This window comes from Gouania willdenowi, chromosome 3 (assembly GCF_900634775.1).
Source record: "Gouania willdenowi chromosome 3, fGouWil2.1, whole genome shotgun sequence".
NCBI lineage: Eukaryota > Metazoa > Chordata > Actinopteri > Blenniiformes > Gobiesocidae > Gouania > Gouania willdenowi.
The window spans coordinates 17,318,297-17,336,189 of record NC_041046.1 but is presented as its reverse complement, the minus strand read 5'-3'; the positions used below and the strand labels follow the sequence as shown (position 1 = coordinate 17,336,189).

Below are 17,893 nucleotides of genomic sequence, written 5' to 3'. Positions count from 1 at the left end.
TACTGACAGATAAAAGGCTCCGACACCCACACCAAACATATTAAGACCAATATTTTTCATGAAGCCGAACAAGGAAACAAAAAGGTGAGAAACAAATTAGATGATAGATATTTTTGTGTGTGTGTGTGTGTGTGTGTGTGTGTGTGTGTTATACAGCTGATTTCAGACATGGGTCAAACTAAGTCGTTATCATAAAAGATGCCAACAGAAAGCCAACAATAAGAAAGTTACATTTTATGGAGTTATTTTATAAAGGCTCAGTAATTGTTTCATTGTAATTGAACGTGGATAATTGAGGTTGTAATTGTAATTTAGAGATGTAATTGACCCCAGCTGTGTATTGTGTGGCTGCTGTCACTGACTGGCTGCTGTTCTCAGCCTCCCTCCCTCCCTCCACCCTGTGGTTACTGCCAGCAGCAGCAGCAGCAGCAGCGGACGCATCACTTACTTCCACTTTTACTCCTGCTGACTGCAGAGCTACCGGTACTCACCCCTAATTCTTCTGATTTTTTTTACATTTTTTTTACTTGAGTGAGGATGAAAGACATGTTTTGCTTCAATTTTTTAATTTCTCTGTTGTTTTTAAATCATCTTCTGTCCGGTGAGTGATGCTCTTATTTTGATTTTACAGTTCCATGGCACTTTTATGTGATGAAGGCAATCACTATTTGAACATTGAATTTACATTTCCCATAATTACATTTCTTGCATGTATACAGTTTAAAAGTGGCAATTGTGTGCAGCCTATGCAGCAAAAGGGTGTAAACTTGTAGATGTTATTATAAATATACTGGTATGTATATACCATCAATTTCCAACCTGATTAAAGGGTTTCTACTACGATATGTTGCTAACACACAGTTTATCAGCTGATACATCACTGGTTTGTTTCTGCTCTGTTTCAGGAGGCATATGCTCTGAGGCAGAGCACAAGCTCTTCTCTGTGATATTCTCCAGCTACAACCAGTTCATCCGACCAGTGCAGAATGTCTCCGATCCCGTCATTGTGCAATTTGAAGTATCCATGTCCCAGCTGGTCAAAGTGGTAAGGAGATTCCTCTGATGTCTGTGGGGTTTCTAATTTATTGGACAGCTTTTATCCACCACATCGAAGCATATATATATATATATATATATATATATATATATATATACATACACACTGTATATCACTACTCAATGGGAAAGCCATGAAATGCAACAAGGACAGTGCAGAGTGCAGGGAAGATCTAATTGGTAAATGTGGTTTCTTAATTAAAGACACTTGCATGTGTTAAGTGCAGCATGACTTTATGAAGCAGAAAACTATAGGTTTATCTGAGACAGCTGAGATTCTGCAGTGAGTATTAGACCTGGTTTATAACCTTGTGAGGAGAGCAGCACGATTGAAGGGACAGAGTGGGTGTTTGTCTGGTCCAGACAAGATGGAAAATGTCAACTGTGTGAGTGCCGCTCAGATCAGAGCGCCTCTGTCACAGCCACTGCCAATCTAGACGAGCTCCTCTAGATTATAGGTGTCAGGCTTTATTGGAGTTCATAGATTGGCAGAGCAGACGGGTGTCTGATAGGTCTTGGGAACTTTGAACAAAATAAAGGATTGTGTTTGGCAGAAAAACCAACAAACTTGTTGAGTGACTCAAACATTTCAGTGAAAAAGTCGCAGTAATGCTGCAATGAAGAAGCCAAATTATTCTTTAGAGAAATATATGGGATCAAAAATGTTGATTTGATGAATTCTCATGTGAATAACAAACAATTCTCAGAGTTCTACGATAGCATTCTAACAAAGTCATCATCTGGGATGATCTTTTGTTGAATTTCAACAAAATCCGATGGTAATGTTTCCTTTTACTACCCGTAATTGTTTCCCCATATCTTCAAAATACAAAATAAAAATGTTGTTTCATTTGTTATTGACAATGTTTTGTTACCTTGGCTCATCTGTAGTGTTTGGAAACGTATGTGTATCATGTGTTTGTATGGAAATACACATCATAAATGTAATCCAATGTTCTTGCATCCTCAGGTGCATTTTGTGCCTAAATGTAGACCCAAATGTTGTCACTCAGCTCAATCTGTTTCCCTTTGCCAGTGCGTAAACAAGGTGTCTTCATTCCCCCATAAAGAACAAGAATTGATGAACAGCCTGAACCATGGAGGGACAAAGAGACGAGAATAAATTTGCAATAACTTATTTGACTCACGAAACAAAGTGAGCCGTAGACGTAGCGCTGTGCTGATGGATGACTACGCTTGCCGTCGCACACCTGGTGCTCGATCCTGACCCAGATGTAATTACGGAGACCTCGCCTTCCACTATTACAACGTGGCTGTCTGAGCTCATTCAAACCATCAATTGCTCATGAGCAGGCTGCCTCACTCATCATCTCTGAATCAGGCAGCAGAACCGTGCTAATCTCGCTAATCAGTGGTAGCTTCCGTCATGTCTGAAACACTTCAACGGAAAGAGAGACATGCTCTCAAATAGCTTCCATTGTGGCAAAAATAGATCACAATAATAGAAAAATTCTCTCACATGATGCTCACCAGTGGAGCATTAACCACTAATCAGTATGAAAAACAACAACAGCTTGGCTACGGAACAGGATGAACTAAAACTACTTATTCAGCAGAATCCAACAGCTAATAAAAGAAGAATAACTGGGTCAAAAACATAGGTGGAGTTTGAGACTCTTGCCAGGGGCAGCAATAGAAAAAAATATAAATAAATATATAGACCGTCTCGAGATTCGCGCCAACCACAATGTGTGTAACATATTAGTAGCATAATTGACAATGTTGACTACCAAAAAAACACAGCAGCCTATCACAAGTATCATATACTGTTTGAAAGCTGAGAAACTTCAATTTTTAACCATATAAACAATTCTAAGACAACCATCACAGTCAAACTTGGGAAAAAAAATGGCGACACAAACAAGCCAGAACTCCTCACCTTTAAAGCATTGACATGTCTCACTGAATTCATTTATTCCATCAAACTATTCCAAAGACATTCAAAATCCCAATGAATCCCAGCATTTGATCTTAAAAAAGATCAAATGTAACGTCTTATTTACAAGAAGAAAGCAGCTCCGCCCTGATTTCTTCTTACTTTCGACTGTGTAATTAAAAACCTCATTTTTAGATTCAAGTTGTAAATTCATGATTAAATCTGGCCGGCAGCTATTTGCTGAGGTTTGTGCCACTAGAAACTGAATTTGAATAGTTGGTAATGAATTTGAAAGTAACAACTTGGAATTGAATTTACTGTTTTGAAACTGAATTTGTTTTTTTTTTTCCTGTTGAAATAAACTCACCTTAATACATTCCAAATATGCAATATTCACCATAAAGATTCACTGCACACAATTCACAGTCCACAAGGTTGAGCAATCAATCACTGATTCATGGAACTCCTGTTTATGTCTACAAAAACTCCTTTACGGTTGTTGAGGGTGTGACCATAGATATCATACAATAAAGACATTTATTATCGATATAGCCTTAAAAAAAACGTCAGACTGAAAACTTTTGGCCACGAACGGCGAGAGAAATGAAAGGAAACTTAGACATATTTATGATTTTTGTTGTTGTACTAACACATCAAGAACAATCAAGATTTGGCCAATTTCCTATTAACACAAAATGGAGAGAATCTCGATGCAAAATAACACGATAAAAAAGAAAGCATGCGTCTCATTGACTTTTTTGATCGAGAGGCCAAAAAAAATTCCAGACATTATTTATTTATTTTTTTCCCCATAATAAATTGTCTTCACTCTGTAGGGGGCGCTAACATGCCAATTTCCGTTCTTACACTTTGAGCTGGTTTAGGCCAAGAGTTTAACAACTGATTAACATTTGACGCAAATCAAAGTTTGTGTGTGCAAATGGGAGCATTTATCACAAATTTAATTTTCAAAGGTTTTGGACAAAATGCAAGTTATCAAAAATCTATAGATAACTTTTGATGTCCCACTTTTCTAGATGATCTCCAGCAATTGAGCCCTCAGTGAAACGCCCATGGAAAAGTGTGCTAAAATAGGACATTTGTCTCAAAGTCAATTCTCTTCACTTTATAGGGGGCGCTCACGCGCCAATGTCTGTTTTTCCAAAATGAGCTGGTTTAGGGAGTTTAACAACTGATTCACATTTGACGCAAATCTGAGTTTGTATGTGCAAATGGGAGCATTCGGTGTCCCATATCTCTAGGTGATCTCCAGTGATTTTGAACCCCGTCAGTGAAACGTCCTAGGAGAAATGCGTTAAAATACAACATGAGCGAAAACAGCAATTTTGCAATTTTCAATTCAAGATTCTGGACTTCCTGTATGTTTTTTGATGTAGTCATAATATTATTTTTTACTTGTCTTGTCATGGTTTATTTCTGTGTCAATTTTCACGATTCCACGCCTCAGCTTTTTGCATTTTTTAAATCGGAAAGAGCCAGAAATTAGAGAAGCGTGCGATTGCATTTTGTTTGAATGTTTGAGACTCTACATAATGGTTCAGTGGGTGAAACATAGGTGAGTTGGTTCCGACACCTGTAAACAAAGAAGAAAGAAAGAATAACTTTCCAGCCCGATAGTAATGCTTCCCCCTTTTTGAGTACCATGAACTATACATTTTCGGAAAGCGCAGGGGCCATGCCTACGACATGACAAGGGTCCCTGGTCACTGATGGGCACATGGCGTTCGCATAGGCCCCGCCCCTTCCCTTGTAGTGTGGCCACTACGAGAGCAAGAGGCCCTTCGCCAGCTCGTGGCTCTCGGGCCTAATTATACTTACAATCAAACAAAGTATGTGTAACCACATTTGCATACTGTACATAGGATGAGGGCCACCACCAGACTCTCAGATTACCCCCATTCTATCCAGTCTTCATTGGCTTCCAGTCAAATTTTTAAAATTTTAGTCCTGAGTTTCCGGGCGTTACATGGTCAGGCCTCTCAGTATAACACTGACTTGTTGTGCCCCTGCACTTCAGGACGCACCCTTCAGGCTTCAGGCCAGGGTCTCCTAAAGATCCCTAAAACTCATTTTAAAACCCAGGGAGACCTGGCGTTCCAGGCTGTGGCCCCCAGACTCTGGAATGATCTACACCAGTCCCTCTGGGAGCTTGAGAGAATGGACACTTTTAAGAATCATTTGAAGACTTTGCTTTTCAGTTTAACGAATTTTAACTTTTATCATTTGTTTTATGATGCTGCTCCTGTTGTTGTAAATTCACCTTTGTTTTATTATCCTTTTATGATGTCGCTCCTGTTGTTTTCATTTCTCCTCTGTTCTGTACAGCATTTTGTGATTTTTATCTGCAAAAAGTGCTTTATAAACAAAAATGTACTTACTTAAACAGATGTGACCCCAGCCTTAAACAGGGGCCAACATTAACGATTTTCATAAAAAGAACAGACATTCAAATAAAAGAAAGAGCTACTTACATCCCTGTCACACCAAACCAAGACAACAGTTCAAGCATGGCCAAACTAAAAGGTGCACATGTGGTTTAGATGACCTGTTTAAGGCCCACAGAGGGGCAGGGAGTGGCACAAGCAGCAATGGTGCATTCAAAGACACTAGGAAATGTGCAACTCACCTCACAAGATAAGGCAGGGGTTCTTAACCTTGGTATCGGGACTCCATTTGGGGTTGGAAGACACTGGAAGGGGGTCACTAGATGCCTTCAATTAACTAAGAATATTTTTTTGACAATTTCAGCCCATTTTTGCTTTTTTTTTTATAGCTTTTTTCTGCAACTACACCAAAATTGCCATATTTTTAAACTTTCCCGTTCTTGTTACTTTTAACCTATTTTCACCATATATCATGCATATTTTTATTTATTTTTTTGCCAATTTAACCACATTCACAGTTTGTCATGCCCATTATTTGACAGTTTAAACTAGCTGTTCTTACTTTTTTCTGCCCCTTTTAAGCCAATATTTACACTTTGAACCTTTTTTACAATTTTTCTTTCTGTTTTTTGGCCACTCTAATTTGCAACTTTTAACCAATTTCTGTGATTTTTGAAATCCCATTTCACCTCCTTTCCACCTTTTTTAGTTACTTTTAACCCATTTTTTTTTATCTGATTAAAACAATGATTTACATCTTTAAGATGACTTAATAGTATAATGAAAATAATAATAATAAACTGTGGATAACAGTGGATATTATTCAGATCAATAAATAATGTGGTTATCACAGATTCATAGAACAATGGACCATCATTTTGCTGACTTTATGGATGGACCCCAAAAAGCTCTCCCCTTTATTCCCCCTCATAGATGACCCTGTCTCCATGTGACTGTTCTCCAATGTTCATGTCTGTGTTCAACCACATTCAGGTGCAGTGGGGGTCCCTGCTCTTTGTCACCTTCACTTTGGGGGTCACGGGCTGAAAAGGTTGAGAACCACTGACATAATAAACAAAGTTAACGCAGTCTTTCAGTTCTCCATCAGCTCAGGAGCTTAAGATTATAATTCAAATTCACAAACAGAATGACTTGATTTCACACAGATTTTTTCGTGTGAAGTACATTTTCACCACGACACTTACCATACTATAGTCCACCTAAACCTCTACCTGTGTTAATGCACACCTTTCCTCACTACTAAACAGTCACATGACACACTGATGATGTCCACTGTGTTCTATTGGTTCATTACCAGGCTGAGACAATAACAAACCTGACCCCATCAGTGGCATCCTCCACTCATCACAGTCAGTGTGAAGCATTTCCACTCAGTTGTCAGAATATAAGAATTGTGCCTGTGCAGTGACCTCCCTGCTCCAGCTGTCATGCGTGAGTTGCTCCAGATGTGCAGGACTCAGGTGCTCCTCACTGGAACTCCTCATCTGGGACGACCGAATCTCTGACCCTGTAGAAAGTGCAAGCAATCCTCAGTGGTGAACGGGATCGTTGTCCATGTGACAGCCTTCCTCTTGTTACAACGTGAAACTTTCTCACTATTTTGTTGACTTCTGCTTTAATGTCTCCATTATCAAACCTAGGATGAAGTCAATCAGATCATGGAGACCAATCTGTGGCTGAGACATGTAAGTTAGTGCACGGACCTTGAGCAAGGGCATGGTCTAATGCTTGTTTTGGGGTTAAACTGACACGTTGAATTATTCATGGGTGATCATAATGACTTGGAGTATGTTTATCCTAATGTACCGTGTGTAAATGAACTGTAAACTAAAAATCCATGTCCGCTGTGTCCCTTATGACATTTTATATGGGATGAGTGTGTCAGGACATCATACAGACTGCATCAATAAGCTTCTGTCATGTAATATAAAGTTTTATACTGAAATATCTACATACATATTGTGTTCATTACTAGAAAACACATAAAAATACTGTTAGAAGAGATGGTGACATTTTCCTTGACGTTTTATACATAAGGGCTGACATTACGCTGTCATTATTATGACATGATGTGTCATTAGCACGAATAAGGTGTCATGAGGGCTGTCATTAAGTGTCGTTCATTACCCTAACCCTACCTAACCCTATCCCTCCACCTAACCTAAAAAATAGCTCCAAAGGTGTCATAATTTAGCGATTGACACTTAATGACAGCCTTCTTGACACCTTATTCATGCTAATGACACCGTAATGTCAGCCTTATGTATAAAACTTCAAATAATGTGTGATCAAAGAGATTATACACAAGGAATGTGTTTGTAAACCTAATTTTCTTTAGGAAAAATGGAATAAAAAAAATATAATAAACAATTGGAATCTGTGACTTTTTATAAAAATAATAATGAAAGAGCACAAAAGGTTAAAAGCTTTTAGTGCTACTTTTTATGTATGTTTACTATGTAATTGCATAAATGCTAATTCAAAACTATATTTTTTATCATAAGCATACAAAGGAGTGTACTTACAAGAGACATTAAAGTGGACTACAGTGAACGCATCTCATAAGCGATTGCAGTTTGCACCCAGTGCACCAACAGTAAAGTACCGTACACTAACAGCATCATAGCATCACACTTTAATAATGTTACTGTCAGATAACTTAGCTTCATGTTTCTAACTTTGTCCATTGTATTTCTAACCAAACACAGATGCCCAGGGGCAGGTGTTATGCTAACATTAGCAGCATTAGCAGAGTATTTCTTTGTGGCAGTTCATTTTTTTTCCAGTTTCAAAAAAATAAATAACAAAAGAAAAGGAAAAAAAATAGATAAGAGATTCGAGCAAACATTGACTTTAAATCATTGTTTTCAGCTTTTCACCATTTACACTAGATGTAATGCTTCTTCAGAGACATTAACACCTTTCCAAACAATGGAGCCTATTAGCCATAGTTTAATGTTCCCTCATATTATCTCCTTAATGGCTAACAATAAGAGCTCAGAATTGTCATTTGCTGCTACCAGTTTATTAACATTAAAAATAGACCAGATTACGGGGACTGTAGATTTGGTTTCTGCACATGTTCACACCATTCTTGGCGTTGACTAAAAACAGATCTACTCCGTGTGCCATGAAACAAGGTGGATCCTCTGCTAGGTTCTTTTTTTGGACAAAGGGCAAACTGTTTTTGTTTGGTTTTTTTTTAAATGCCACATGTAGCACAAAAGGAATTAAGATCTAAGAACTGTTTTTACAGCCAAATTTAACGACTTCGAGTTCTGTAGTTTCATATTCAAGGTTATGTTTTTATGCTTACCACAAACTGACTTTTGCATTAATTCCTATTTATTATTAAGCTTTTCACAATATTAACAGAAAACCTGACAGGATTTTTTGTGGTGAATTGTTGTTTACTCTGGCTGGATTTTCAGATCTGGAATGATTACAAACTCAAATGGAATCCAAAGGATTTTGGAGGGGTTGAGTTTATCCGAGTTCCCTCGAAAAACATATGGAAGCCTGACATTGTCCTTTACAACAAGTAGGTGTTAAACTGCTTTTATATCAACTGTTTTGATCAACATATCAAAAGGATTATTTTCTTGTTACTTTTTACTAGTAACTTCACTCCTTTTAGTAATGAGCATGTTTGACAACTTTTCAGAATTGTTTTTATCTGTTTTAATTTATTCTCTTTGTTTCTCACCATTTGTTTCCCTCTACCTCACAGTGCAGTCGGAGATTTCCAGGTTGATGACAAGACAAAGGCTCTGCTTCGTTATAATGGTGATGTTACCTGGATTCCTCCGGCAATCTTTAAAAGTTCCTGTAAGATTGATGTGACATATTTTCCCTTTGACTATCAAAACTGCACCATGAAGTTTGGCTCTTGGACTTATGACAAGGCCAAAATTGATTTGGTACTCATTGGTTCAACCATCAACCTCAAGGACTTCTGGGAGACCGGCGACTGGATAATTATAGATGCGCCTGGATACAAACATGACATTAAGTACAATTGCTGTGAGGAGATTTACACAGATATCACTTACTCTTTGTACATCCGCCGTCTACCTCTGTTCTACACTATCAACATGATCATTCCCTGTCTGCTCATCTCCTTCCTCACAGTGCTCGTCTTCTATTTGCCCTCTGACTGTGGTGAGAAAGTCACGCTGTGCATTTCTGTCCTGCTGTCGTTGACCGTTTTCCTCCTTGTCATCACAGAAACCATTCCCTCCACCTCACTAGTCATACCACTAATTGGCGAGTACCTTCTCTTCACCATGATTTTTGTCACCCTCTCAATAGTTATCACCGTTTTTGTATTGAATGTCCACTACCGGACGCCCAAGACACACACCATGCCCTGCTGGGTGCGAAGTGTGTTCTTGGGACTGCTACCAAAAGTCATGTTCATGACCAGACCAGAGAGAGATCCGGAAAAGTTGAGTGTGTCTGGTGTGTCTCAGACAATGCAGAGCAGATCTTGTGCGATTCATTCCTCAGGGACTCTACAGACGCAGTACAGGCCTCAGGCTCTGGCTTCCAGTGTGGTGTCTACCCTGACCAACCGCCAGCGACTCCTCAACAACACGGAGCTCTCCAATCTCAACAACTTCAGTGGAGACACCACCAAATGCGCCTGCTCTGGGTTCTTGTGCTGCGAGGGCCGCTGCAGCTTTGCCTGGCAACAAAGATCTAGCAAACTACCCACAGACTCAGGAGGAGGGAGCGGAGGACTGGGCAGTCTGGGAACGCTGACTGGAGGAAGCACGGCTGGGGTCGGAGCAGGGAGTCAGTGCTCCAGCTCAGAGTCACTGGATGGAGGAATAATGTCCCTGGTGCCACTGTCCCCTGAGGTCAGGGAGGCTATAGAGAGTGTTCAATACATAGCAGAAAACATGAGACTACAGAATGAAGCACAAGAGGTGAGCAGAGGTCTGTTTCAGCAGTACAATAATCAGGATTACCTTTAACAATATTCCTTGTTTTTGCTCTTATCCTCTCTCAGGTTCAGGATGACTGGAAGTATGTTGCCATGGTTATTGACCGAATCTTCCTCTGGGTTTTTGTCCTGGTGTGCATCCTGGGAACAGCTGGCCTCTTTCTTCAGCCTCTGTTACTTGGAGATGATATTTAATTCAGACATACGGTACACACTACATTTGATTAGGATACAATTTTACCCGTGTTTTGGAGATAAGAGTAAAAGGGATGGAGAAAAGACGACCTGATGAGACAAAGGCTAGAACTGAGCAACACTAACATTTAATAGGGTATTTGTTATTGTTATATACAAGGTCATTGTGATTAAACACACGTATATTACAAAAACAGATTAACGAAATATGGTAAAACTTTGGAATATTCTTGTGCCAAGACCTCAACAATAATCAGCATTCAATAGGGTGACCAGTATTTGTAAATAAAATGAATAAAGCCATAGTCAAAGTCAGTGGATTTAGGTGCTAATTTGCTGTTAGTGGTCAACATCACTGCATACAGTGTGGAGATAATGTTTTCAAAGTTCCTCTAACAGTTCAAAATGTATCTGTTAAATATTTAGGTTATCTTTTTTCAGGAAGTGCCCAACCTTCTGCTTTATGCCATGAGATAAAGTCCGGAGTGCTACAGTCTCATAAAGGATCTGAAGGTGTAATAAATAAATAGATGAATGGATAAATGGTCACACTGTGCTCATTCTTATTTACTCTGCTATAGTTTATGAGAGAACAGTGGAAGTAAGCTGCGTTTGAAAGGACACAGTTGAATATGTCCTCCCATTTCCTCTGTCCTTTACCTGAAACCATGCCATTGTTTTAACATTGTTTTAATTTCTACAATTGTTTAAGCAAACACAAACATAACATAGTTTTTCACAAGCAAAACACATGATGTGAACTTGATAACGATCATGACAGTTTACCATTGGCTGCGTGAATAATTACAAGTCTTATTTGTAGTAGCAAAGACATCTTCAAATTCACATAAGTGGGATTCAAAGACAGTGGTTTAAAAATATTGTCATGTTAGATTTCAAAATAAACTTACTTTTCAAAATGTATTGTTAGAAGCATGTTTAGATGATAGATCAACTTCTTTCCGGGAACAGAGTTGAGACCCATACTGCATTTAAAGAGTGACCTCCTGTGGCCAAAATTGTTACTGCAAAGTCTTCATTTGTAGCTAGAGCGTCACCACATTATACTAGATATATGGCATATGGATGAGTGATAGCTTAATTACACATGTTCAAATAAAATTTATTATTATCATTATTATTATTTTTTATTTACACAGAGGATATATTGATGAAATAACATAATACATTGAGACAAAATGGCAAACGGAAAGAAAATACGAGATTTGACAATGTGCTGCATTCTCTGGAGATATTTGTACGTCTGTGATTATTTCTAATATCTAAAGAAGATATTGCACTTAGATTATACTGAGCAGACTTCAGTCTAATGCAATGATCCTCAACATACAAAAGAATCTCACATGCTCACTGAATCACTCATTACTACTGTATTAAATGTACATTTTTATTCAATCAGGCTCTTATTCTGTCCTATAGAGTTGCTGTACCCGGTAACAATGAAACCAAGACATTACAGAGATGTAATGGAGGTAATAAAACATGCGCGCGTTTGCCTTTTAGGGTGTGCTAGTGGTACATTGCTTTGTTAAAGGTCATCTGACAATTGCAGAAAAAATGTACTCACCCACCATTGTAGGGAGAATGAAATAATACATTATGTTTAGCAATTTAAGAATGCTAAGCTGCCTGGGCAACTGAAAAATCCACTATTGCTGAGGTCAGCCTGGACTAAACAATAAAAAAAAAATGACACATACTTGAGTTTGTTTCAACAAGACAAAAGTTGGGTGTTTATCAATACATCTTTAAAATATTAAAGTTAAACCGTCAACCAAATGTGTAGACATAATAATCATGGAACCAGTAAATGTACCACTCAAAGATTTAACACTCCTCAAAACTGATTTAAGCAATATTCTATATCCTTCCAAAAACAATTACCTGCTAGCAGTGACGTGCAGTCAGGGTAGGCAAGGTAGGCAGTGCCTACCCAAGGGTGAATTGATATTTAGATTATTTGTTTTAATTATATTATAATTATAAATTATTTATTTTTTCCATTTCCGATAGCCTACAGTACCAATAAGTTTGAAAGTGCCAGTATTTTGTGCTTTTCATAGCCCAAATGACTAAACATCGCTATTTCCTGGTCCAGCTGAGACGCTGTACAGTCTGACTCTGCTGTAAGGCAGGAGGAGGCCACACCTCTTCCAAAAGCACATTGCTGCTCTGCCTCTGGCCCTATTGAGTGTTTTTATGTGTTTGCGCATGCACAGTCAGTTTCCCAAAATGAAAACCATTTACATCCAAAGGCAGCTCTCTACGCTGCCTTTGGATGGAACCGTGCTATGCTAAATGCTCACAGTTCACAGTGCATTGGTGAATTGATAAAGCGTTGCTGCTGCTACGTTCTCTAGCTAGTGGGCGGGATAACACTACAGACAGGATGACAGCACTAGAGACGATGAAGAAACTTTCTTTTGAGGAAAAACAACAGCTTTTAAAAGATGGGAGACCAACACCTGAGTTACCAGACCTTCAGCAAAGGAAAGGAAAGAAAATCGTTTGTATTTTCTACAGTGAACATTACAAAAGGAAGGATTGGCTTTGTGGATGCTCCTCACTGAGGCTGTTCTGCGTTGTTGTTATTGCCATTTTCTCCATGTTCTGTGTTTCCAACACAAATAACAGAATCACTGCCGTGTCATGAGATATATCTTGTTGGGAGAGTATGGAGGCTGCTATTGAATAATTGTTTATGTTTCTTTAATGGTGTTTTATGATGTTGATTTTGTTCGATGGCTAAACACTTGTTCATGTGGATCTTGTTGTGTTTTTTTCTTTCTTATTATGAATTTTATATTTTGATAAGCGCATTGAGATGACTGTTGTAAATTGCACTATACAAATAAAGTTGAATTTAACTGAATTGAATTAATACTTACCAGCAGAAACATATGAAATTGTCATTGGTGTTGACATTGGTGGTCTCAATTTGCAACGCCCTGCCTTCCCTACCCTTGTGCTCACGGCACGTCACTGCCTGCTTGTTTCTCTCCTGACTCTCTTGCTACACAGCTCACAATGATAATTCAGCAAGCACAATGGACAGATACTTTGTAAACAATGTAAATATTATGAGCGTTTCCACAATAGATGTCAGGCCTGGATTTCTCTATTCTTTGTCGTTTCCACAGCAACTTAACACATTTGAGCTATTTGAATGAATATATCAGAAATGTATTCATTTATTCATTTTATCTTCTGCAAAAAAAATCAATTAGCTTTGAACAACAGGTTGGATCATGTGTACATGTTAGGTGTGCATTTCAATCTACAGTCATACCTTTTTTTTTTTAAATCACATAAATTCTAAAAAAAAAAAAAAAAATCTCTTTCCAGGGGTGGACTAGCCATCTGGCATACCAGGCGCCGTTCCGGTGGGCCGTTCCGGTATGCTACAATTTTGTTTTGTTTATTAGGAGCGATTGGAGGCAGCCATGGTAACAGGTGGCCAAAAATGAAGCAAAAGTGGCAACAATGTGGCAATAAAAGAGTTTAAAGTGACTAAAATGGGGCAAAAGCAGTCACGAGCGGCCAAAAAATGGGCAAATAAAGGGGAGGTGGTATGTAATGGCAAAGGGTAGCTTTAATGAGCAAAATGAGGCAAACAATAGTGAAAAGGGAAAAATGTGGAACAAAAACTAAATCAGTGGTATTTATTGGGCAAAAGTTAGGTCATTGGGATGAAAAGTTGCCAAAAAAAATAAAGTGACAAAAATAACTTTCAAAAATGGACACAAAAAGGTAAAAAGGGGTATTTATTGGCAAAAGTTAGCTAAAGTCTGAGAAAAGGGTCAGAACTTTTTAAAAAGGGACAAAGTTGGACAAATTAAGTTGCAAATTGGCCAAAGGAAATAGGTAAAACGGGGTTAAAAACTGTGGGAATAATAATTCAAATTAAGATATAAAAAGCCACATGTTGAGCATTACTGACTTAATAACAGCTTCTACATGGTGTCACTGATAATGTAGTGGGCTGGTCTGAACACAAAATGCCTGGGCTGAATTTTTGTCCCAGTCCACCCCTGCCTCAATAGCTTTCTTATCAAGTTGTTAGTCACGTTTTACTTTCCGTTTACACAGTGTGGAGCACAAACATCGTATGAAGACAACAGCAGTGACCAGCAGCAGCAGCACAGCTCCAGTCAGGAACAGCACTACATCCACAGAGTGGTAGGAGTACCAGGGCATCCTGTAGGACTCTGCCTTCAGATGAGCTGCTCCTTTGTGTCTCATGACAAACTCTATCCAGAAGAGGGCGTTATCCAGTGGTGCTATTGGCTGATCCCTGTGCAGCCTGGACAGTCTCTGCATGTTCTCCCTGTACGAGGGCTCAGTCAGGACTTCTTCAATGGCCTTCAAGAAGTTGTCATCTTTGTCCACTGTAGCTAAAGACAGAATCTTAGCAGCTCCTCTGTCTTTCAGACGCAGCAAGTTGTCGTACTGATCAAAAAACACAGGAAGGCCAACAACTGGGACTCCATGATAGATTGCTTCTTGGACTCCATTTGTTCCTCCATGAGCCACAAACAATTTGACCTTAGGATGCCCTAAAAGGTCATTCTGTGGCATCCAGTCCACCAGTAAAGTGTTGTTACCCAGAGTGGTCGGTCTCTCACCTTTGTACTTCCAGATCACTTTTAAAGGTAACTTAGCAAAAGCTGCAGCAATTTCATTTGTTATGTCTGATGGAAGTTCACCCACCATAGATCCCAGAGACATGATGATGAATCCATGATCTCCAGAACTCTGAAGAAACTCCTCCAGGTCTGCAGAGAGAGCTTTGGCAGGTCGGATGTGAAATCCCCCAATATAGATCACATTAGGCATTGTGGGACGTGGGAACTCAAACACATAATCCACTCTCATGAGCCACAGGTCAGCTCCACGTAATAAGTGGCTGTAACTAACTCCATCTAGGAGCTGATCACAGACAGCTTGGTACTGTGGATGGATTAAAAACGTGTCCTGAGTTTCCCACATGAGATAGAAAAGGACATTTTTCAGTCTCTGCATGAAAGTCATCTTATCTGTCAGTCCAGAGCCGATTATTGGGATGTAAGACAATGGAGACGGTGCAATAGCCAGGTGTCCCTCTCCACTGGTTATCCATCGCACATTAAACACCAGAGGTAGTTTAAGAGCCTGAGCCAGCAGAACCCCTGCACCCCAGGCTGGGTCAGTAAGGACTAGATCATAACTACGAGCTCTTAAAGTATCCATCATTTCTTTGTCTTTTAACATGATGACTGTCATGTCACATGTAATTCTATGTAATTCAGACAAAGCACCAAACATCTGTACCTGTAAACTCACAAAGTTAACAGCAGGGTTCTCTCCTCGTTCAATGGCAAATATATTTTTCAGGATGGGGTTGATGAAGTCATGGTTGAAGGCTTCAACCACAGGAACTGTGATGGTCTTGTAGTGCGGCGAGTCGTCCTTGATGAACCAGCTTTTGTTGCTTCGCACCACATCAATGGTGTGCCCTCGAGCGTGAAGAGCTTTAATCATAATATTCATATTCAGCCAGTGGCTTCCCTCGAAGGGCACAATCAGAATCTTGCCTCCCTCGACTCCTTGCATGGCCAAGGACAGAGAAAATAACAAGGCAGCAAATGCAGCTTCATGGCAGGGCATCTTTAACCTGACAGAGATACAATACTTTTAAAGTACAAACCAATAGTTGATTATTGTTTTCTTCTATTAAACTGATTGCAAATAAGTTGGGCAACATACCTGATTTACATCGAGTCCCGTACTCCGTAGATGTCAGAGGGAAATGTCCAGCGTAGCATAAATAAGTAGATTAAGGATAAGCACTTCTCTGGGCTTTTCCTCAGGAATGCAGAACAAAGCAGAGCCTATTGAAAGTGGGTTGTATGGCTTTGCGTGGACTGTGTTCCGTTCATTGTACATGCAGTTGGTGTTAGGTGTTCAAAATTACACTGTGTTGTTCTGTTACAGGGTAGAATTACATGTGCTTTGCAACCCCTTGTGCTATTCTGATTTGTTCTGTTGAGGTATTTGTGTTTCTTCCTTTTTGAAAAATTATATATAAGAAAATAGGTGTTTCCCAAAGATTAAGTTAGTAACCTACCCTGAAAATGTCTTTGCATGTTTATTGGGTGCAGAGTTTCTTTCACTGGAACTACTGTGTGTCAACTGTGACCTTATTTTGATTTCTAAAGAAACAGCGTACTTGGCCCGACTTGGTATACACAAAAAGTAGTCAAAGTTTACTTAAATATAATGTGTAATATAAATATACATACAATATCCCTTACCAAAAAGAAGTATGCCTAAAGTGCATATACTAAGTAATAATTAAGTATATTTTGCTGAGTAAACTTTTAGGTACCAAGTACACTTATATATACAATCGCATTATACTTCAAAATATACTATTTCAATACTTCTTGGGACTAAATTGTCTCAATTTTAGTTTATCAAAAGCTTTATTTCATACTGCAAGTAAAATAATAAGTACACTAAATACTATACTAGAATTAGTATACTAGAATCTAACCCACTTTCATTTAAATGAGTACGTTTTGTTATCATATACCCTGCGATATACTTTTAACTTTATTTCACGTAGACTTGTTAACTTAACTATCCTACCAATAGAGTTATGTTTTTTTTTTTTTTTTTTTTTTTTAATTAAAAAGGTAAGAATTCACAAAAAAATAAAATAGATATTTAAAAAAAGTGTTGCATTTATTGCCATTATGGATGTGGAGAGAAATGTATTTATTAGGCTACAATCACTAAAATCTGCATATTCACAAGCTTAATTAAAGGTCATTTAAATACTTGTGCTAAGTATATCAGAAGTTTAAATGCAAGTATATAGTAAATATACTTGTACTTTAATGTATACATTTCAGTGTACTGCAAGTATACTAAAGCAATTTGCTTTTAAGTGTATCTCTGATAAGTACATAAAATGTAAACTGAAATTTTTGGTTTAAAATAAGTATACTCTAAGCACACTTATATTTACTTTTTTTTGTAAGGGATGGCAGGTTAGTGAGTAGTAAAATCGTGTTTTTTTTTTCCAAAAAAATACAAAACAGTTTTTCTCTCTATATATAATCAAGACAAAGTAAACTAGAATATTTACATTTCCTGAAAAAAATGCAAGTGAGGATGCAGGTGCTGGCCTGTGTCACACTGCATTAGCTTAGCAATAACCTAGCATTAGCATTAGCCTAACAATCGCATTAGCCTAGCTATCACATTAATCGAGCGGTAGCATTAGCCAAGCAATCGCATTAGCCAAGCAATCTTATTAGCATAGCATAGCATAGCATAGCATAGCATAGCATAGCATAGCATAGC

At 38.5% G+C, this 17,893-nt stretch overlaps 1 protein-coding gene and 1 pseudogene across 1 annotated transcript; one reads left to right on the top strand and one right to left on the bottom strand.

The window, feature by feature from the left end:
• The first annotated feature begins 459 nt into the window (after nt 1-459).
• Nucleotides 460-10,888, top strand: chrna3 (cholinergic receptor, nicotinic, alpha 3). The gene is made up of 6 exons (XM_028473568.1): nt 460-601; nt 906-1,045; nt 7,020-7,064; nt 8,811-8,920; nt 9,110-10,310; nt 10,394-10,888. The coding sequence occupies exons 1-6, from the start codon at nt 538-540 to the stop codon at nt 10,520-10,522; spliced, it is 1,689 nt and encodes a 562-aa protein (XP_028329369.1). The 5' UTR covers nt 460-537; the 3' UTR covers nt 10,523-10,888.
• Nucleotides 10,889-14,602: 3,714 nt separating this feature from the next.
• LOC114479754 (UDP-glucuronosyltransferase 2B31 pseudogene) lies at nt 14,603-16,150 on the bottom strand (annotated as a pseudogene).
• Between the last annotated feature and the right edge of the window lie 1,743 nt (nt 16,151-17,893).